Source organism: Gracilinanus agilis, chromosome 1 (genome assembly GCF_016433145.1).
Source record: "Gracilinanus agilis isolate LMUSP501 chromosome 1, AgileGrace, whole genome shotgun sequence".
Classification (NCBI taxonomy): domain Eukaryota; kingdom Metazoa; phylum Chordata; class Mammalia; order Didelphimorphia; family Didelphidae; genus Gracilinanus; species Gracilinanus agilis.
Genome location: NC_058130.1, coordinates 612,438,802 through 612,461,179, shown reverse-complemented (window position 1 = coordinate 612,461,179; position 22,378 = coordinate 612,438,802). Strand labels below are relative to the sequence as shown.

Here is a 22,378-nt window from a genome sequence, read left to right as displayed (position 1 = left end):
GGTGTAGGGTGTGAGATGTTGATCTAAACCTAATCTCTCCCATATTGTTTTCCAAATTTCCCAGCAGTTTTTGTCAAATAGTGGATTCATGTCCCAAAAGTTGGGCTCTTTGGGTTTATCATACACTGTCTTGCTGACATCATTAACCCCGAGTCTATTCCACTGATCCTCCCTTCTATCTCTTAGCCAGTACCATATTGATTTAATGACTGCTGCTTTATAGTATAGTTTGATATCTGGTACTGCTAGGCCCCCTTCCTTCACATTTTTTTTCATTATTTTCTTTGATATTCTTGATCTTTTGTTATTCCAAATGAAATTTGTTATAGATTTTTTGTTTTTTTTTAAACCCTTGTACTTCGGTGTATTGTCTCATAGGTGGAAGATTGGTAAGGGTGGGCAATGGGGGTCAAGTGACTTACCCAGGGTCACACAGCTGGGAAGTGGCTGAGGCCGGGTTTGAACCTAGGACCTCCTGTCTCTAGGCCTGACTCTCACTCCACTGAGCTACCCAGCTGCCCCCTGTTATAGTTTTTCCTAATTCACTAAAGAAGTTTTTTGGTAATTTGATAGGTATGGCGCTAAATAGGTAAATTAATTTGGGTAGGATGTTCATTTTTATTATGTTAGCTCATCCTACCCATGAACAGTTAATGGCTTTCCAATTGTTGAGGTCCAGTTTTATTTGTTTGGAAAGTGTTTTGTAGTTGTTTTTGTATAATAGCTGTGTTTGTTTTGTTAGATTGATTCCCAAGTATTTTATATTGTCTAGGGTGATTTTAAATGGTGTTTCTCTTTCTACCTCTTGCTGTTCTAATGTGTTGGAAATGTATAGAAATGCTGATGATTTATGTGCATTTATTTTGTATCCTGCCACTTTGCTAAAGTTGTTGATTATTTCTACCAGCCTCTTAGTTGATTCTCTAGGATTTTTTAAGTATACCATCATATCATCTGCAAAGAGTGATAGCTTAGTCTCCTCATTGCCTATTTTGATCCTTCAATTTCTTTTTCTTCTCTAATTGCTATTGCTAGTGTTTCTAGTACTATGTTTAATAATAGAGGTGATAATGGGCATCCTTGTTTCACTCCTGATCTTATTGGGAAGGCTTCTAATTTATCCCCATTGCATATAATGCTTGTTGATGGTTTTAGGTATATATTGTTTATTATTTTTAGGAAGGGTCCTTCTATTCCTATACTTTTCAGTGGGAATGGATGCTGTATTTTGTCAAAGGCTTTTTCAGCATCTATTGAGATAATCATGTGATTTTTGTTTGTTAGACTGTTGATATGGTCAATTATGTGGATGGTTTTCCTAATGTTGAACCATCCTTGCATTCCTGGTATAAATCCCACCTGATCATGGTGGATGACCTTCTTAATTACTTGCTGGAGTCTCTTTGCTAATATTCTATTTAAGATTTTTGCATCTATGTTCATTAGGGAGATTGGTCTATAGTTTTCTTTCTCTGTTTTTGATCTCCCTGGCTTTGGAATCAGTACCATATTTGTGTCATAAAAGGAATTTGGTAGGACTCCTTCTTTGCTTATCATATCAAATAATTTGTATAGTATTGGGATTAGTTGCTCTTTGAATGTCCGATAGAATTCACTTGTGAATCCATCAGGTCCTGGTGATTTTTTCTTAGGGAGTTCTTTGATGGCTTGTTCAATTTCTATTTCTGATATGGGATTATTTAGGTATTCTATTTCTTCTGCTGTTAATCTAGGCAATTTATATTTTTGTAAATATTCATCCATATCTCCTAAATTGTTATATTTGTTGCCACATAATTGGGCGAAATAGTTCTTAATGATTGCCTTAATTTCCCCTTCATTATAGGTGAGGTCTCCCTTTTCATCTCTAATACTGTCAATTTGGTTTTCTTCTTTCCTTTTTCTTATTAGATTGACTAGTACTTTGTCTATTTTATCTGTTTTTTCAAAATACCAGCTTCTAGTCTTATTTATTAATTCAATAGTTCTTTTACTTTCGATTTTACTAATTTCTCCCTTAATTTTTAGTATTTCTAATTTAGTTTTCATCTGGGGGTTTTTTATTTGCTCACTTTCTAATTTTTTGAGTTGCATGCCCAATTCATTAATCTCTGCCCTCCTTAATTTGTTAATATATGCACTCAAGGATATAAATTTCCCCCTGAGTACTGCCTTGGCTGCATCCCACAGAGTTTGGTAGGATGTCTCATCATTGTCATTCTCTTCAATGAAATTGTTGATTGTTTCTATGATTTCTTCTTTGACAATTTGGTTTTGGCGAATCATATTGTTTAATTTCCCATTGGTTTTTGATTTGCCTGTCCAGGTGCCCTTACTGATTATTATTTTTATTGAATTATGATCTGAGAAGGTTACATTTATTATATCTGCTCTTTTGCATTTGTTTGCCATGATTCTATGCTCTATTACATGGTCAATCTTTGTAAATGTACCATGTGCAGCTGAAAGGAAGGTGTATTCCTTTTTGTCCCTATTTATTTTTCTCCACATATCAATTAAATCTAATTTTTCTAGGACTTCATTCATCTCTCTTACCTCTTTCTTATTTATTTTTTGGTTTGATTTATCTAGATCTGAAAGAGGAATATTTAGATCTCCCACTATTATGGTTATACTATCTATTTCCTTCTTGAGCTCTGCCAGTTTCTCCTTTATGAATTTGGATGCTATACCAGTTGGTGCATATATATTGAGCAGTGTTATTTCCTCATTGTTTATACTGCCTTTAATCAGGATGTAATGACCTTCCCTGTCTTTTTTAATCATATCTATTTTTACTTTGGCTTTGTCAGAGATCATGATAGCCATTCCTGCCTTCTTTTTCTCATTTGATGCCCAAAAGATTTTGCTCATACCCTTAACCTTGAACTTGTGTGTGTCTACCCGCCTCATATGTGTTTCTTGTGGACAACCTATGGTAGGATTTTGGTTTCTGGTCCACTCTGCTATTTGCTTCCGTTTTATGAGGGAGTTCATCCCATTGACATTGAGAATTACAATTGTTAGTTGTGTAGTCACTGACATTTTTGTATCCTCCCCTAGACCCACTCCTTCTTATTATACTATTTTCTTTTACACCAGTGGTTTGCTTTTAGCCGGTATCCCTTATCCCCTCCCTTGATTGACTTCCCTTTCTGCCCCCTCCCTTGTTGTTCCCCTCTTTTTGTTTTTTAAAGACCAAATGAATTCCCTCCCCCTTCTTCTCCCCTCCCTTTTTTGGCCTCCCCACTCCCCTGCTCCCTTTGGTTTATCCCTTCTGACTTTCTCAGTAGGGTTAGATAGAGTTTTTTATCCGGATGGATAATAAAGCTACTCTTCCTTCTCCTGGTTGATTACACTGAGAGTAAGGTTTGATTGTGCTCTCTTCCTCTCCTTCTTATGGTATTATTTATCCCCTCCCCTTCCCATGCCCTCTTTGTGTGTAATAGAATATCTTATTTTTCTTATTTACTCGGATTTTTCTTGGTGTCCCCTACTATTCCTCCCCTCTTTCCCACCCCCCCATGTCTTCTTAGACCATTTAGTATCCTGTCCTCTCCCTATGAATTATTCTTCTGGTTGCTATAATAGTGAATATTATAATAGTGTATAGAGTTCACTACAGAGAATTATATATAGCATTTCTCCACCTAGTAATACAGATAATTAGATCTTATTTATGCCCTTAAAGAGTCAAGCTTAAAAGACTAAGAGTTTTCTTTCTTTTCCCTCCGTTTCTTATTTACCTTTTCATCTTTCTCTTGATATTTGTGGTTGAGTGTCAAACTTTCCATTTAGTCCCGGTCTCTTTTGTGCAAAAACTTGGAATTCTTCAATTTTGTTGAATGCCCATACTTTCCCCTTAAAGTATATGGTTAGTTTCGCTGGGTAGTTGATTCGTGGCTGAAGGCCCAGCTCTCTGGCAGAGGCCTTTTAAAACTAAACTGAGTTTATATTTAGTGCAAAGGCAAAAGTAGGCTCCTAGAGATGAGTTAGGGAAGTGACCTGGTTAGATTTACATTAAGGAGAATCACTTTGGCAGTGGTGTGGTACAAAAATATCAAAACTTGCTGGCTACAGGCATCAGGAAAAAATCCCATTCCTCTGTCTGAAAAAATGTAATTGGGAAATGTGAACCAAAATAAATAAAAACACAGTATAACATAAATAAATGTTAATTTGTGCTTTTCTAAGTCACTATGTTGCTAGGAGGGATCATTTGAGTTTGGCACCACTGGTGGGAAGGGTGGACTGGAGAGGGCAGATATTTGAGGCAGAGACTACTTAGGAGGCCTATTGCAGTACTCTAGACAAGAGATGTTGAAAGTCCTGACCCGAGGTGGTGACGGCATGAGAAATAAGAAGGGGGTTAGTTTGATAGACATTGTTGAGATAGGAATTACAACGTGTTTTACCTGATGGAGAAGTTGAGGATAACGGCAAGGCTATAAATTGGGGAAATGAGAAGATTAGTGGTGCCTTTGACAGAGGAATAGGTTTTAGGAGAAAGATTAATGTGTGGTATTTTTAGACATCTGGGATTTCCACTTTGAAATGGCCAGTAGGCCATTGTAATGGAGGACTGCAACTCCAGAGACTTTAACTGAAGATAACATATGTAGGGGTAGGAATCTTCTGCAGATGATAGTTAAACCATAGTTGCTGATAAGGTTTCCCAGAGAAATTGGAGTTAGAGAAAAGAAAAGACCCCAGGACAAAGCCTTTGAGAATACCCACAATTAGGGAATGTGCTTTATGGATGATGAACTGGTAGAAGAGACATAAAATGAGATCAGACAGAAGGAGAAACAGGAATGAGAGTAGTGTCATAGCAACTCCAGAAAGAAGAGTAGCCAAGATCAGGTGATCTGAAGTGAGGTCAAGAAGTATGTAGTCAGAGCAGACTGTCTAGGTTGGCAATTAAGATATTGTTAGTTTTGGAAAGAAAAGTTTCAGTTGAATGAGGTCAGAAACCAAGTTGTAAAGGGTTGAAAAGGGATTGTGAGAGAAAAGGCAGTAGAGGTAGTGAGTATGACTTTTCCTTAGAGTTTGACTGAGAGAGGAGAGCTGTAGGGGGGTGATATAGCTTGAGTGGGGATAGCAGGGTCAAGTAAAGTGGTGGGTTTTGTTTGTTTTTGTCTCAGAGGCAAGAGGCAGCAGTCAAAGGCTTTTGAAAAGTGAGTGACATGGTGATATGAGTGACCAATGCCATAGGGAAACTATTCTGGCAGTTGTAGGGAAGATGGACTATAGAAGGGAGAGACTACAATTAATTGGAACTATTGCAATAGTCCAGAAAAGAGTGGAGAAACTGTGGACAAGGGTGGATGTAAGAGCTCTTGTGGAGATAGAATTGTCAGTTCTTAGTAATTGAGAGCGTATGGAAGGTGAGGGAGAAGAGGGATGATTGTTCTTAAGGCGGCTGCAAACATGAATGAACTTAATGTTTATGTTCTCAGATAAAGGAAAGTTTGAAGGACCAAGTTTGGGAATGAAGACCAGTTTGGTTTGGGATATATATTTAAAGTTCTAATTATACATCCAGAAAGAGATGCCAAGGAGGCAATTGACAGTGTGGATCTGAAGTTCAGGAGATAAATTAGGGCCAGATTTATAGATCCGGGAATTATCATACTAAACAGCAATTTAGTATTAAGAAGGATGTGGACAGAAAACAACAGCTGGAAACGTAGTGCTATTGCTTCTCACCTTTGCCCTCCAGGTACTGTAATGGAGATGTATACATCATTGATGTGTCTCAGTCTGTGGAGCATGATCACCCACATGCCTTGGAATTCCTGAGGAAAGACTGTGCCAATGTAAATGGTAAGTAGAAATTGGAATGTTTTGTTTTTCTATTTGATATTGGCATGAAACTTTGGCACTCTGTATAGGAAAAAAATGTTATGAGTGATGATACTCAAGTATCTTTATAGGCACTAATTTTTTTCCTATCTTCCCAAAGATTTTTTTCTTAAACATAGTGTTGCTGTGATGACTGTGAGGGAGCTCTTTGAATTTATCACAGATCCTTCTATCACAAAAGACAACATGGATGATTACCTCTTAAAGGCAAGTTGCAGAAGATATCTGGAAGTTTAAAAACAAAAACAGTCGTAATTTGTCCAGTACTCACTGTATAGCCCAAAGTGGTCTATGCATATTTAGTTTCTTCATTTTTAACAAAACAAATTCCCAAATAATCTCAAAAATGAGCAATCAAATATAGTAATAAATAGATGTGTATAGTAGTAACCTTGAAACTATTTAGTTATTTCCATCATCTAGACTTCATTCCCAGGCATTGTCAAACCCAATCTCATAAATGGAGAAACCAAGGTATTTTGTAGCACAACCAGTGAGTAGTAGAGACAGGTTGGCTAACTGATCATTTAGGCAGATGATGCTGGAAGAGAAGTTGCCATTTGCTACTTTGTACACTGAATTAATACCAGTAATACTCATTCTGTGATGGAGAGATGTCCAACACCACTAGGGGTCACTACATCCTTTGACTCATAAGGCCAAAATGTTTTTAAGTGTTTGGCCTCTGGTTCAGAAGAAAAAAGAACAAAGAAAGAAATGATATTGGAATTAACAAGTTAGAGTACAAAGCAAAGTAATTTTTCCTTTATATTTCAAAAGGCCATGGAAATAGCAGCTCAGAGGACAGAAGAACAAAGGTCCAATCAAGATCACGTGGATGAAGAAGTAAGCTTTTTAATTTATAATCTCATATTGACCTTAGAAAAGAATTAGATTTGAAATAATTTTCATTATTTGAGGTATGTAAGCATAGCAGATAAAAATTATGATTGGAATTTTGGCATAACCTGGAACTTTGAAATTTTAGAAGGAATGTCTCTTTTGAATTTAAAGTACTGTATAAATGTGAATGGTCCATTTCTAGTGGTCCATTCCCAGGAGCAACATTAGGCCATAATCAGACTTTGGAGAAGACAAACAATAAACAGTTTGTCAGGTGTATGTGATTCAGGTGGTGGTGGTGGTGTTCTAGTTACCACTGTGAATTTAGAAGAATTTATTTTTGTTTATATTTGAATAATAGATGTTAGAATATTCCACAACTCTACTTTTTTCTTTTAGTAAGTTTTTAGCATTATAGAAACATAGTGAGGATACTCTCAAGAAAAGAATGATATATACCTATGTCAGACTGAAACATTGACATAGTATAGCTTAACGAGGAAGGGTTTTAGGTTTTACAGTTAAGGTCACTGTATGGTGAATACCATTCATGGTTTTGTTTTCTCTTTTAATGTCTCATTAGGTATTTAAGCGTGCTTATATTCCTAGAACCTTGAATGAAGTTAAAAATTATGAGAGAGATGTGGATATAATGATGAAGATGAAGGAGGAAGACATGGCTTTGAATGTACAGCAAGATAATGTAAGTAGGCCAGCTCTCCTGCAGGAGGCCATGAGAACTCATAGGACAGGAATTGAGAATTCTAGGACTACATTATAACATTAATTTGGGAGTCAAGCTTAACATTTATGTAATAGACTCTATTACAGTAAGACATGTGCCTTAGTAGACACAGAGAAAGTGGTCTGACCTCTATGGAATTTATAACAGTGAAACCTTCTGTGGTGCTCTTTTACTGAGGTTCATAATGAATCCATTTGTTCTTGCTTGCTTTTCTTCTTCCACTTAAAAATTTTATAAGGGAAAATACTACATTGTCTTCTTATTACTTTGTGGGTCTTCCCCTTCCATATGCTCAGAACAATATTTTGGATGAATATTTTGGATGAAGAAAGAAAAAAGACACATTGCTTTTAATTTAAGATGAATCTGGACTAAGGAAAGAACAGTAAGGTTAAACAATAATTTAACATTTAATTATATGCTTTTATATATCTCGCTCATCATATTTTCCATGCATGTTAGTCTTGTATACTCAACTATTGTAAATTCCTTGAAGGACAGAGATTATTATAGAAGAATGGGACTTCAGTTCACTCAGGCCACCTTCTCTCTGAATCATTTATTCCTTTCACAACATCCCTGACAAGTAGTCATCAAACTTCTTGAAGTCTTTTGTTACTCCCTAGGCACCATATTCAGATAATCCTAATTGTTAAGAAATTTTTCTTTATGTTGAACCAGAAGCTGCCTCCCTATCACTTCTACCAGTTGGTCTTGTTTTGCCTTCCAGGGATGAACAGATCTAATTTCTTATTCACATTACCTTTCAAGTGTTTGAAGACTGTTGTTTTTTCTCCCCTTAAGCCTTCTCAAGGTTTTTAACTCTTTTTGAGGTAGGATTTTAAATCCCATATCCATTGGGATTGCTTTTTCCTGGATGCTTTCTTTCTTTCTTTTTTTTTTTTTAAATGTGATACCAGAACTGGGCACAGTGCTTTAGATATTGTCTGGCCAGGAAAGAATATGGAGGGATGCTAAATCCATCTTCCTTGCTGAGGATATTGCTGTTATTTTTTGGCTGTCCCATTACTGCTAATTCATATGAGGCCTGCTGTCTACTAAGTGAAATGCTTTTTTAGTTGTAACTTTTGAATCCTGTACTTATTTAATTTTTGTATTCTCATTTAAGTTTAGAACTTTACACTTATCACTTCTAAATTTCACCTCTGCTTAAGCCAGCTGTTTCATATTGTTGGGATTCTTTTAGATTTAGATTCTTGCGTTCAGTGCATTTGCTATTCCTCCCAGATTTATGTTATCTGGGAATTTAAGAAGTGTGTTTTCTGCTTACATTCAAGTAATTGTTTAACATATCTTGTACTCCTTCTTAGTATAACATGTGATACCTTTCACAGATGCTCCATAAATTTATATTGGTGGTTAATTTGAAAGAAATAAGATAGGTTTATTAATTGGGACAGATAAATATATTTTTCACTTCCATGGTTTAGAGCAGAGGCATCAGACTGCCCTAAATGGATTATAATGTAATTGGGGACCATTTATTTATCTGTTTTTTTTTTCTCAGTATTTTTCCCTCATTTACATATACGAACAATTTTTAATGTTCATTTTCTAAAATTTGGAGTTCCAGACTTTCTCCTTTCTCTCCCCTTCTCCTCAATTGGGAAATATAATGTTATAATGTATGCTTCTCTAGGTCAATATGTAGCCCACATGGATCCTTAGGTAGGCTATAGTAGCCTTCATTTCTCTTTGAGTTTGACACCACTGGTTTGGATAATGTTTTGGGAGCAGGTAAACAGTTTTTGTTTTTTTTCATACTTCTGTTAATTTAGATTAGTTATTTCCAAATTGAATTTCCATTGCTTTTTTTTTTCTTGTGCCAGATTCTTTATCAGACTGTGACAGGATTGAAAAAAGACTTGTCAGGGGTTCAGAAGGTAAGAACATGTGCTACTATTTATATTTGTGAAAATCTTAAAATATAACACATTAAACATATGTGTGTTATTAGAATTAGTCGATTAAACTCCACTGTAGGGGAAGTTTAAAAAATATATAAATACTCTCTTAAGTCTCTAGGCCTTTCAAGATAAGGCAACCAAAAATGTCTGTGCCTCTTTTTTTAAGACTCCTTCTAGAAATGAATGATGAGTGTTTCTGATTTTGTATTTTTCCCTCTCCCTGAATCATCTTGTGAGACTTTTCCTTTTTGTGCCTGTTTCCTTTTCTGTGAAATGGAATTAGTTGTGGTAGTTAATCTTTTAGATCAGTTTGTTTTTCTACATTATCTTTTGATGCCTTATCATGGTAAGCAGTGGTTGGGGTGAGGTGGACCTTTGGTTCTCAAAGGTATACCATTGGATGATAGACTGTAGAAAGCCTAATCAAATGGAAAAGGCTGGTGAATTTTTTAGTCCTGGCAATTCACCAAGACCTGTTAAAGTTTGGAGTGGTTGGAGGTCTACATCAGTAGAGGGAACCCCACATTGGTGGAAAAAATCCTTCTTTCTTAAGTGTTATCTTGTTATCTTTCTTAGCTTCATTGCAGATTTTAAGGTTTCTCAAAGTAAAAGATCATTAGACTCAAACCAGGACATACATGCTGGCATGGACGGGTATGAGCTTGCCTGGAGGGATGAGCTCATTGGCCATGGGTAGTTCTGGATTCCTGCAGGAGAGTTTCTTATCCTTCCCATGGAAAACAGAGCCCTTAGTTCCACTTGGCTCTTTAGGAGGGTTGGGTTAAAGTGATTCTAATTTGTGTATTTCAGCCCATTGTAAAGGCAGTCCAGATGTCCTTTTATCTTCTTAATTATACAGGCTTAATGTGGACATTGCAGGATTTCCTTCCTGGAAATCTAGCAGGGTGGTGTTGTTTTTCCTTTTAAGCTTCAGTGTGGGAAAAGGTGAATGAGAGACTACAGACTGCTGCATTCTGAGACCCATAAAGAACTGGCTCTTTAGGCAAGAAGGGCTTTGCATTCCAAAGCATGTTGGGCTTTGTTGCTATAATGGGAGAAACTTCAGAGTTATTTTGTAGATCAGTTCTTTCATGGAAGAAAATTCTCCTATAGCTTTTTCTTTTATGCATTAAAAAAACAAAAGGAAATAATGACAATGTAATGCATTCAGTTAAATGTTTTGATTTTGACATCGCTTTCTTTTTGTCTACCCTATATACCTATAGAATTGTTTGCATAAGAAATATAAATTTTCCAACTATTAAGGCCTGCTGTTTGAAGATGCCTTCACCTTTCTCAAAGTTATAGTCTTTGAGAGTTGTTTCTTTGTCCTTCTATATTTCTGAAAGCATGACTACATTTGCATCCCTCACTAAAGGACGGTTACTTTCCAAGAATGTCTTAGTGACTACTGATTGTGTTTTCTAATGCTAATGTTTATAAATATCTAGAGTTTTGTTTCTGGTATTAGTTTGTAGTTATTGCTATAAAAAAGAAGGACCACTTCATTGATTTTTCTTTAAAAAATAGTGGCAGCTTTCCAGAGAGAGAGATGATGGTGGCAGAGTGGAGAGTGTTTTCTGGCATCTTTTGATGGCTTGTCGTCTTACCTTTATCACATGTGACATAAAAGGGAGTCTCTCTGCCCCTTGCATTTATCCTTAACCTAATTGGTTTCTTCTAAGTTTCATCCCAGATCTCATGTTTTCAGAATTGAAACAAAAGTAAAAGAGGACAAAGTTTCAAAGTACATTTATAGATTTGTTTGTTTTAAATTCTGGAGTTCTTTGACACCAGCACATCTCTGATATGAACATGGATAATTTGGCTTATAATAACTTGATTCTATGATACTATCAAGGTCCCAGCACTCCTGGAAAAGCAAAGTGAGGAAGTGGATTCTGATTCAGAGAATTCTAGTGATTCTGAGGAGCCTGACTCTGAAGAGCATGGAGATCAGCCCCATGCCAGGACACATTCTATTGACTCTGAAATGAACAAAAAGGTCAGAAAAATTGTGACTTCTCTTTACAAGTTTGCAGCTTGATGATTTGAGCAACTTGTTCAGGTCAAGGCCATCTAGCATAAATGAAGAAGCCCTAGACTTGGAGTCAAAAACCTCATTCAAACCTGGGCCCTAATATCTAGCATCTGTAAGGTTGTGGGCAAGCCTTGTCATTTCCCTGCACTTCAGTTCCCCCATATGTAAAACATAACGGTATTTGCCCTGCCTTGATGGACTATGTGACATGACTTGTCATTCAGGTTTTGAGACAAGTTTGTGAAAACTTTTTTTCCCTCCCAGATATTACATGGCACTTTCATTTTACTGCTCATGGAATATTGTGCATCACAATTATATGTTTGTGCGTTATCCCTTTACTAGACTAAGCTCTCAATGAGTAACTATGTGTGTTAACTTTCTGTCTCTCCCAACACCTAGCAGAGAGTTCTGAGCATCATGATGTGCTTTAATACATATTTGTTGAATTGATTGAAACTCTTGACAAGTAAATCGTATGCTTGTTTTATGGGGTTTGCTTTAGATGTCAGCATTTTTTATTGATTTCCCTTCTGTTAGCACATTGCTTAAAGGGAGCTCATAGCCATTGTAGTAAAATATATGATGCGCTTGTGGGAGATGCTCAATTTAGTGATGATAAATATTACTGCCACCTTGACCAGAAACGAATGAGTTTGTGTGAGGAGGTACAACTTGGAGGGATATGATTATAAGTCCTTAACACATAATTTTTATTAGAAAAACCATAACCAATTTTAAATGGCTTTTACAGGAAAGAAAGAAGATAGTCAAGGAGGCCCAAAGAGAAAAGAGAAAAAACAAAATTCCCAAGCATGTGAAGAAACGTAAAGAGAAGGTTGCCAAGATGAAGAAAGGCAGATAGTAGCTGTACTTTGTTACCCACAGCTATGGACCTTCATCAGCTCTGCTTCTTGCCAAATTCTGATTTGACTATGCAGGATGGAGCTGGAAGATAAACTGTTAATTATATAACATATTGAACCAAGTCAGAAGGTTGGCAGTTTCTTTGAAGACTCATTATTCTGGGGATTTTGTATAATTATGTCAAAAGTATTTAGCTCTATTGTCCAGCCCTGGTCTCTCTTGTCAACTTTGGAGTTGATAAAAATATTATTCAAGCTGATATTTTAATAAAGAATTGTACATTTTAAAATTTTTATGATTTTTCTTTGAAAATCAAGTTTTAGAAGAGCAATCAAGATTTCTAAAATTGAGAATTGGATTAAGGAGCAGCAGTATTTTAGAAGACTAGCTTCAAGGGTTTGGAAAATCTGGTTTCAAGTGCTGAATATGACATATTGCCTGATTCTGTGATGCTGGACAAGTCACTTAACCTTTTATTACATCTGACAACTCCCGAAAACTATAGTTGTAGAACTTCTGCCAATCTGCTCTGGGGAAAGGAGTTCCCTTATCAGGAATTACTATCAATAAAGATATCAGAGAATCAAGTCTCTAAAACAGTACACTTTAATATTCTTTTTCAGCATAGGACCATGCTAACCAGTTCACTGGGATGCTTTTTAGCATGCCAAGAAGAATTCCCTAATGAGTCTAGATGTCTACTTTTCCTTTGCCCTGTTTTTGGTGAACTTAGGTTTCTTAATGACAATTTGGGATGGGGGGAGGGCAGGGTGGAACTGGAGAGAATGCCTTTCCTGTTGTATCTAGCATATTACTCACTGGGAAAAGTACAGAACTTAACTACTTTGGGAAATAATATTAAATCAACTATTAATGGTTTATAGAGCTCAAGAATGTTTGCAGGGGTTACAGTGGAATTGAAAATATCAATATTTGAGAGTTGTTAGTACACTACCAAAAGTTAATCTGTTTTAGACTGCCCTTCAGGGAATTTTTTACTCTATTCACAAACTAATTACTGGACTTGTGGATTTTCTGGGTTCATTTTTGCTTTTCTAATGTGAGATACTTTTGTACTCACACTGTGGACTGATTCTCCTTCCTGCCTTTTGGATACATTTTTCCCATTAGGTCTTATATTAAATTTTAGACTTTAATACTAAAAGCAATTAATAACATTTATTAAATACCTATGTGCCAGACATTATATGTAGTTGGATGCTGATGTTACATAGACAAAAGAAAAATTGTGTGTAATGAGATGCACACGCACACAAAAGATAAACTAATTTGAGTGGAAAGGTACTAACTAGCTACAAGGGGGATCAGCTGAGCCTTGAAGGAAACTAGGAATTTTTAGGGATGGAGAAGAGGAAGAAAGTATGTTCTAGGCATTTGATCCATAAACATAAGAATCTGTGTGCAGTGCACTATGCTGAGCGCTAAGGATGCAAAAAGACAAAATGTATTCCTTCACTTCAAGGAACTTACATGAAAGAGACAACACAATTATACAAAACAAACTGCGCACAGGATGAACAGGAAATGATTAACAGAAGGAAGGCACTGGAATTAAGAGGGATTGGGGAAGGCTTCTGTAGGAGGTTCAATTTTAATTGTGACTTAAAGGAGGGCAGGAAGGTCAGTAATCAGCAGAGATGGGAGAATGTTCCAGGCATGAGGACAACCAGAGAAAATTCCTGTAGGCAAGAGATGAAGTATCTTATTCCAGTGTCCCTGGATGGAAGAGTACATTTTGGGGAGTAAGATGTAAGAAGACTAGAAAGGTAGGAAGTGGGTAGGCATTGAGATAGTAAATTTTATGTATGAGAAATACTAAGAATGCAATGTGACTAGACTATCGTATGGTGGAAGGGGGGGAGTAACTGAGGCTGGAAAGGTAGATAGGGGCCAGGATGGTGAAGGGCTTTATATGCCAAACAGGATTTTGCATTTTATCTTTAATTGGGAGCCAGTAGAGTATGAGTAGGGGAATGATATACCCCTACACTTTAGGAAAAATCACTTTGATAACTGGTTGAAGGATAGAAGGGGCTTGAGGCAGGAAGATCTCTTCCCTACCAATTGCCACCTACAGGGCAGGCAAATCATCCTACCTGAAAAAGGAGAGCATATGCCAGGAGAGTAGTGTGCCCTGCCTGCCCTTCTCTTCGAGTGCCAGGCCTGGAGTTCGGAGGACCTAGGTTCAATCTGACTCGAACACTTCCTAACTGTGTGACCCTGGGCAAGTCACTTAACTCCAGTTGCCTGGCCCTTGCCACTTTTCTGTCTTAGAATTGATTCTAAGACAGAAGATAAAGGTAATAAAAACATAGTTAGATTCTAGTTTCTAATCCATCGTGCTGTCCATATTGTTTTTAATTGTGAATTCAAACTATTCACATTCACAGTTATGAATACCAGTTGTGCTTTTCCCTCCTATTTTATTTTCTTCTGTTTATCCTATCTTTCTTTTTATTCTGCCTTTTATGTTTTTGACTACTAACTTTTTTTTCCCTGTTCTCTCTATTACCTCCTCCTGTTGGGTAAGATAGATTTCTATTACCAATTAAATATGTATATATATTTAACCCCTCTGAGCCAAATTAACATGAGTGAGGTTCAATTGTTGCCTGCCTACCTCGCAGCTATTTTCCTCTCCACTGTAAAAGCTCTTCTTTGCATGCCTTTTTTTAATGTAAGACAATTTTCTCCATTCTTCCTCTCCCTTGACCCTTTTGACTTTGTTTTGTAATTTTTTGATATCATTAGCTTCCAGTTGCCAAATTTTGATTTTTTAAGGAATTATTTTCTTCAGTGTACCTTTTTCCACATTTAGTCATATCTGTTTTTTAAGGTATTATTTTCTTTAGTAGTTTTTGAACCTGACCAACTCGTTAATTGACTTTATCTAATTTTCTTCCTCTACTTTCATTTCTTTATCTAATTTTTCCCTCTACTACCTTATTTGATTTTTTTTTTTATTTTAAACCCTTAACTTCTGTGAATTGACTTATAGGTGGAAGAGTGGTAAGGGTAGGCAATGGGGGTCAAGTGACTTGCCCAGGGTCACACAGCTGGGAAGTGTCTGAGGCCGGATTTGAACCCAGGACCTCCCGTCTCTAGGCCTGGCTCTCAATCCACTGAGCTACCCAGCTGCCCCCGCTTATTTGATTTTTAAAATAAATTTTTAGCTCTTCCATTTATTCTTTTTTGTTTGTTTGTTTTTTTTAAACCCTTGTACTTCTGTGTATTTTCTCATAGGTGGAAGAGTGGTAAGGGTGGGCAATGGGGGTCAAGTGACTTGCCCAGGGTCACACAGCTGGAAGTGGCTGAGGCCGGATTTGAACCTAGGACCTCCTGTCTCTAGGCCTGACTCTCACTCCACTGAGCTACCCAGCTGCCCCCTCTTCCATTTATTCTTGTTGGGCTTGTGTCAAATTTACTCTGTTCTTTGAGGTCTTACTAGTAGTTGTTTTGACTTCATAGTCTGTGATGCTCTAATAGATTTTTATGGTCAGGTTCTTTTTTGTTTTCTCATTTTTCTACCCTATTGATTTTGAACTTTATGTTGGTATTGTGCTGTGTTTGGCATAGGGGATTGGGATACTGTCTCAAGCTTTTTTTTTTTTAGCACCTCTATTTTCAGAATTAGTTCTAGGGGTTTGTAAGTTTTTGGTGCTTACAAGGTGGTGTAGTTGGAGAATGTGGTAACTACTCTCCTGGTCTACACTCTGGTCCTTCCACAGGATCCCTTGGAATTGCAATTAGTACTGCTTCTCAGGGTCCCTCCTTCCTTGGGACCAGAAACAAACTGTTCTGTGGGGCTGGAAGTGATACTGCCCTTCAAGGCTTCCATTCCCTCTTGATTAAAAGTACTCTGTTCCCTCCTGAATTATGACTTAGAAATCGATTTCAGCAGAGGAGTTGCCAAATAGCCTCTGATCCTACATGTATTGTCGCTAGCACCAGAGTACCCTGTAATCTCTTTCTGACCAGTTGCCAGGTTTCCTTACCATTTTTTGCTTGAGAACTCCTGAAACTGCTGCTTCTGTCACAAACTAGTCCTGTCACAGGTGTTTTTATCCATGTGGGCTTTGAGTCAGCCTCCACCCCGCAAGTCCACCCCCATGTAACAGGTCTCTCCGACCTCCTAAATTCTCTTAGGTTGGAAGAATCTCTCAATCTTACCTTTTCTTGTTTCTACACTAGAGAATTTGATCTGAGACATTATTTTAAAGTTGTTTAGAGGGAAATGTTGGGAGAGCACAACTAAGGATTTTCTCTACTCCACCATCTTGGCTCTGACCCTGGAACTCTACAACTTGCTTTTTTAAAAAACAAAGTATATCACAAATAATACATTTTATTTTCAAAATTGTCCCGCTTCTCTGTGCTTCCTTTTGTACATTTCTGTGTATGTAGAAAAAAATATTTTGATGACCCTCTTTTTGCATTACTAATTGTTACCTCTCCGCCATGTCCAGAAATATGTAACTTTCTCTGTTAGGAGATGGGTAATGTTCCATCCTAGGTCCTCTGGAGAATAGTTGGTTATTAGAGTGAGAGCTTTCACATTTTTCAAAGTTTTTTTTAATGTCCTTGCATAAATGTTTTTCAGCTTACTTTATTCTGTACTATTCAATACTGTGCAGGATTCTCTGAAATAATCTTTCTTGCATTTCGTAATGATACAATAATATTGAAAATTCCCCAATTGATAACCACCCCATTCAGTTCTCTACCTGCCCACAGCTCCCGTCTCTCTTTTCCCTTTCCTCTCTGCCTCCACACTACCTTTCCAAATTTAGAGTCCACCAGCTAACATGTACCCTGCCTTTTTGTTAGACAAATATTCCTTTTTCTAATCCCTTCTTTTGCTTTTTTTCCCCTCTTTCAATCAGGACCCTAGAGTTAGAAAGGTCATTTGAAACATTTTTTAATTAATTAATTTTTTAAAACAATTACATGTAATAAATTTCCACTAAAGTTTTCCAAAGTTACATGATCCAAACTGTCTCCTTCCCTCCTTCCCTCCCTGCTCCCAGAGCTGGCAGGTAATTCAATCTGGGTTATACATGTATTATCATGCAAAGCATATTTTTCATTTTTGTAAGTGACTAATCTTATAAAACCAAACCCCCATAACATGCACCCAAATAAACAAGTGAAAAATTATATGCAGAAAGGTCATTTTTTTAAAGAAAAACTATTCAGTGTTTTTATATTTTCCAGGGTAAGTGTATAAATGATTTTTGGCATTTGTTTTCTAACATTTTAAGTTCCAAATTCTCTCTCTTCCTCCTCCCTGAGGGAACAGCAATTTGATATTGGCTATCTCATATTCATCATGTTGAAGAAAACACAAAAAACAAAACCCATGGAGAAAATTAAGTAAAAAAATGGTCTGCTTTGTTCTGCATTGACTCCATCAGTTCTTTCTATGGAGGTAGATAACAAGCATTTTTCATCATGAGTCCTTCTGCCTTAGAAATCAATGTTAAGTATTGGTTCCAAGGCAAAAAGAGCAACAAGGGCTAGGTTAAGTGACTTGCCCAGGGTCACACATCTAAGAAGTGATCAGAGTTGTTTTAATTTGCATTTCTCTAATACTTATTTAGAGTGGGGTTTTTTTTAAATGTCTAGAGATAGCTTTGGTTTCTTCATCTGTCTTCATAATTTTTTGACCATTTATTAATTGGGGAATAAAGAGACATTAAAGGTTATTTAGTACAGTTTAGATTGGAACAGCGCCCCACAAGTGTTTTGCCAGACTATTTGAATTACCTACGGTGGTGATTTATATTAAATCCATATGAAAGACCATCATTAAAGTGGACAATTTCTGTCCACTTTGATCTTTTTTCTAACTCTTTATATTTCCTATCCATACTGCACAAAATTAACTGGTTATATGTTTTTGTGTTCAAATGCACTTTAGAATTTAGCGTTTTATCAATATCATTGCTTATATTTAATATTTCTTATTGGTCTCTCATGTTTTTAGTTGAACTATAAACTCCTTGTGGGGAAAGAATGCTTTCCTTTTCAAATGTCCTCCATATAACCTGGTACTGGGCACCTACTTATTGACCAGTCTTAACTCAGACTCCCATTAGCACAAGGAATCAAGCCTTTGGTTGGGAGGTACAGGTACATGGAAATCAGTTTCCCCATCTACAAAATGAACTGGATAAGGGAATGGCATGCCATTCCCAATATCTCTACCAAGAAAATTGGTTTGGGGTCACAAGTTAGATCACAAAGAGTCATACATGACTAAAATGACTGAACAACAACAGGGGTTATGAGTGTTGATTAAGGTGAAAATGACTATTTGAAAAGTCTAGAGCAATCTATCCTTGAGGTCTAAGGAACCAGCTTCTCAGACAACAGTAAGACCAATTGTACTACATAGCTCTACAGAGTTGTTTTGCTTAAAGAATGGAAAAACAAGCTTTGACAAGCCTATAATTGCACAACCAGACTCCTTAGCATCCATTCTGAATTTTAAAACGATACCTATGATGCTTCTAAATTTAGAAAGTCTTCTTGAATTCAGATTTGTGTCAGAAAGACTACCAAGAAAATTGAGGTGAGCAAAATGTTCTAAAGTGGTCAGGACCCCTCATGTGGGGGTCAGCAGCTATTTTCCTGCATTTTACTCATGTGACTAAATGTTAAGTACCACTAAATGAAGCCATTGTGATAAGGTGGAAACTCAGTGGATTTGGAATCAGAGAACCTGGGTTCATATCTGGAATTTTTTCTTAGAAGTTCTGTGGCCATTTTACCACTTTGGGTTTCCATTTCCTGACCTGTAAAATGGAGGGTTCTTTCAGTTGTAAATTCTTTCTTCCTAAAAGATATGAAGACAGAAGAGGGGAAGAGAGAGGACAAAAAAGGGGAAAATAAAGAGATATGAAAACTGGTTAGAATTGGCACCAATTTCTATTTAAGACAAAATGAGAATTGAATCCTTGCAAGCCCTTATAAATGGGAGCAACTAACTGGAGAACAGATTCCAATAATACAAGATGTAGAAAAGACAGCAAAGTCTACTTTGGCATTTTCAGACCTGGTAAGAATAGGAAGGCATGGCATCAACAGTGTCACTCCATTTCTGGAATTCCCACCTCCACCTTCTAGTTTTCCTGTTTTCCTTCATGTCTCATCTAAAGTCCCACCTTCTGCAAGAAACCTTTCCACTTATTCTTGTTGGTCTTCCCTCTGAGACTATCCCCGATTTATGTTGTCTTCATCTATATGCATGTTGTTTCCTCCATTATACTATGAGCTCTTTCAGAACAGGGAGGTATCTGTCTGTCTATCTATCTATCTATCTATCTATCTATCTATCTATCTATCTATCTATCTATCATCTATCTATCTATCTATCTATCTATCTATCTATCTATCTATCTATCTATCTATCTATCTATCTTTCTATCTATTATCTATCATCTATCTATCTATGTACTCTCAGCATTTAGGACAATATCAGATGTGAGATACAGAACAGGGAGGTATCTGTCTATCTATCTATCTATGTATCTATCTATCTATGTATCTATCTATGTATCTATGTATCTATCTATCTGTCTGTCTGTCTATCTATCTATCTATGTATCTATCTATGTATCTATGTATCTATCTATCTGTCTGTCTGTCTATCTATCTATCTATCTATCTATCTATCTATCTATCTGTCTATCTATCTATGTATCTATCTATCTATATCTATCTATCTATCTATCTATCTATCTATCTATCTATCTATCTATCTATCTATCTATCTACTCTCAGCATTTAGGACAATATCAGATGTGAGATACTGGCTTCATTAAACACAGGCTTCTTTCCAAATAACTGGACCATTTAAAAACAAATAATGGCACATAGCTAGAGAAGGAAATGGCAAACCACTCCAGTATCTCTGCCAAGAAAACCCTAAATGGGGTCACAAAGACAAAATGACAGAGACAAACACATAATGGGGAAAATTCCATTGTCTTTACCTTGAAACATGGGAAAGAGCTCACATATGCTCTCCAACTACTGCAGGACTTTTTAAAAGTATTTGGACCACAGTGCTTAACAAAAGGCCATGTATTATACATCCAAAGCCAAACATCATTTAGTTGAAAATACCAGAGGACTTTTGAGGCAGCAGTATCTGTTCACAAACAGCAATATTTTATAAAAGTTGATACTTTGGATTTTGATTGAATTGATGTTGGGTACTCCCACCATGTTTGTACATCATAGCTCATCCATGCCTGGTTTATGTTGTGGAAGTCCCCACCAGTGTTCTGGGAGAGGGCACTATCCTTTGGTTCTCTTAGCTTTGCATGGATACCAGTGGAGCCAACAATCTCTCCATGAGTTCTTCACTTTTCCTTCACAATTAGCTCATATTTTTCTGGTCCCAGCTCTCTTTGATAACATCCTCTACACTACTTTTCCTATGAAATTCCCAAGTGTGTTGAATAAGCATTGAGATAGTGACAATTTTCAGAGAGCATCGAGAATATAAACTATTTCAAAAAGCTGGTAGGATTTCCTTGCTGAATGCACACCTGTCCCGACAATGTCTCCATGCTGGCTGTTGGTTTGTTTTTGTGTTTTGGTTTTTTTTTTTGGTCTTATCTTAATATCCATTCCAATACAAGAGGGAATATTTAAGTCTCGTTTAGATGTTCACTTAACATCTATAGACAACTAAAAGTTGAGTAACCAGACACTTCAATCTGGAAGCCACCAGCACTGAACAATGGTACTGATTCCTGTGAATTTTCTGTTTTCCTTATTTTACATTGCTCCTTGAGTCGTTTGAATATTAGGGAAGCTGCTGATGGGATGATTTAAAAGAAACCTCTTCAGCTTCTGGGTTATCCTCTTGACATCAGCTTTCCTAGGAGGAATATTTTTACCTCAACTAATGAATTTGAAGCAATAATTTTTAAGAAGTCCTAGACTCACTTAGAAAGAAGCAGAAAAGACTTCTATAATGTAATATTAAAAAATGGGTTTGACAAATAAAAGAATTTTAAAAAATATATCATTGTGGTCACTGTTTATAAAATAATTAACCCTTAAATCATGAGGATGATAATAGCTTTTAACAATTTAATTTTAATATAAATACCAATGGTGATTCACAGAAAGATGGCTAGCCAAAGACCTCCAAGAGAAGAACCGATCTCCTCTACACCTTCATTATTACAGTCATCTTTTCCCACATCACTTCCTTTCCCTGTGCCAGCCTGGTCTATCACATCTCAGGAACCAATCAAAGTCTCTCTGACCTGGACCCAGAATGCTAATGGGCTGGCTCAGAAGAGCAGAAAGTTCACCCTGGGAGGAAGAGGTTCCCTTTACACAATAATGAAAAAGGACCAATTTTTCCTTAGTACCCGTTGTTTAATTTTGTCCCATGGAGAGGTTTTCTGACCTTGCAGTAATTTTTAGTCCTGTAGAGGGCAATGTTCTTTGAGGTTTCATAATCTACCTGTCTTAAAAGGAAGTATGAATGATAATGTGATCTGTTACTATCAAGTTTTAAGACTATATAGGGTATATCTAGGATTTTTTTTCTTCTCTGCTTCTATTTCGTCCTTCATGTCTATTTGCATTCATTGTTCTTGTTTCTTTGGTGAGACTTGCAATATCCTAATTTGTCTAGTCTCCTTGTTTTCTTTGCTTGCAGGCTATAAATTCTGCTCTTGTGATTCTTGTTTCTATTTTAAACCACTCAGGAACAGCACATTGTAGTTCTCAGATTCCACAGGGATTTCTGTCTTGTCAGGTGTTAGATGGATTCCTTTTATTTTGCAATATTTATTCTTTTGATGCCTCAACTCAGTTTAATACCACTAGAAGCCATATTTCATTCTGCTGTTAATGTTTTCTCTATTGATTTATCCACTTATATCCAAAATTTTTGCATTTTCTTTAATCTCCTTGGGCCTCAGTTTCCTTATATATAGATTAAAGGAGTTAGTTTGATGGGTTTTAGGTCTCTTATCTTATGACCTTAAGCTCCTTCAGAATAGAAATAATTTCACTCTTTCTCTGTATTTCCATTGC

At 36.6% G+C, this 22,378-nt stretch overlaps 1 protein-coding gene across 3 annotated transcripts in view; it reads left to right on the top strand.

The window, feature by feature from the left end:
- The window catches only part of RIOK1 (RIO kinase 1), a 46,997-nt gene extending 34,440 nt beyond the window's left edge, over window positions 1–12,557 (top strand). For all 3 annotated transcript variants that reach the window (XM_044667880.1, XM_044667869.1, XM_044667891.1), the window contains 7 exons: window positions 5,723–5,826; window positions 5,966–6,072; window positions 6,646–6,711; window positions 7,292–7,411; window positions 9,304–9,357; window positions 11,243–11,386; window positions 12,177–12,557. In XM_044667880.1, the coding sequence (XP_044523815.1) occupies window positions 5,723–5,826; window positions 5,966–6,072; window positions 6,646–6,711; window positions 7,292–7,411; window positions 9,304–9,357; window positions 11,243–11,386; window positions 12,177–12,287 (706 nt within the window). In that variant the 3' untranslated portion in view covers window positions 12,288–12,557. The remainder of the gene's footprint in view (window positions 1–5,722; window positions 5,827–5,965; window positions 6,073–6,645; window positions 6,712–7,291; window positions 7,412–9,303; window positions 9,358–11,242; window positions 11,387–12,176) is intronic.
- Window positions 12,558–22,378: the final 9,821 nt, after the last annotated feature.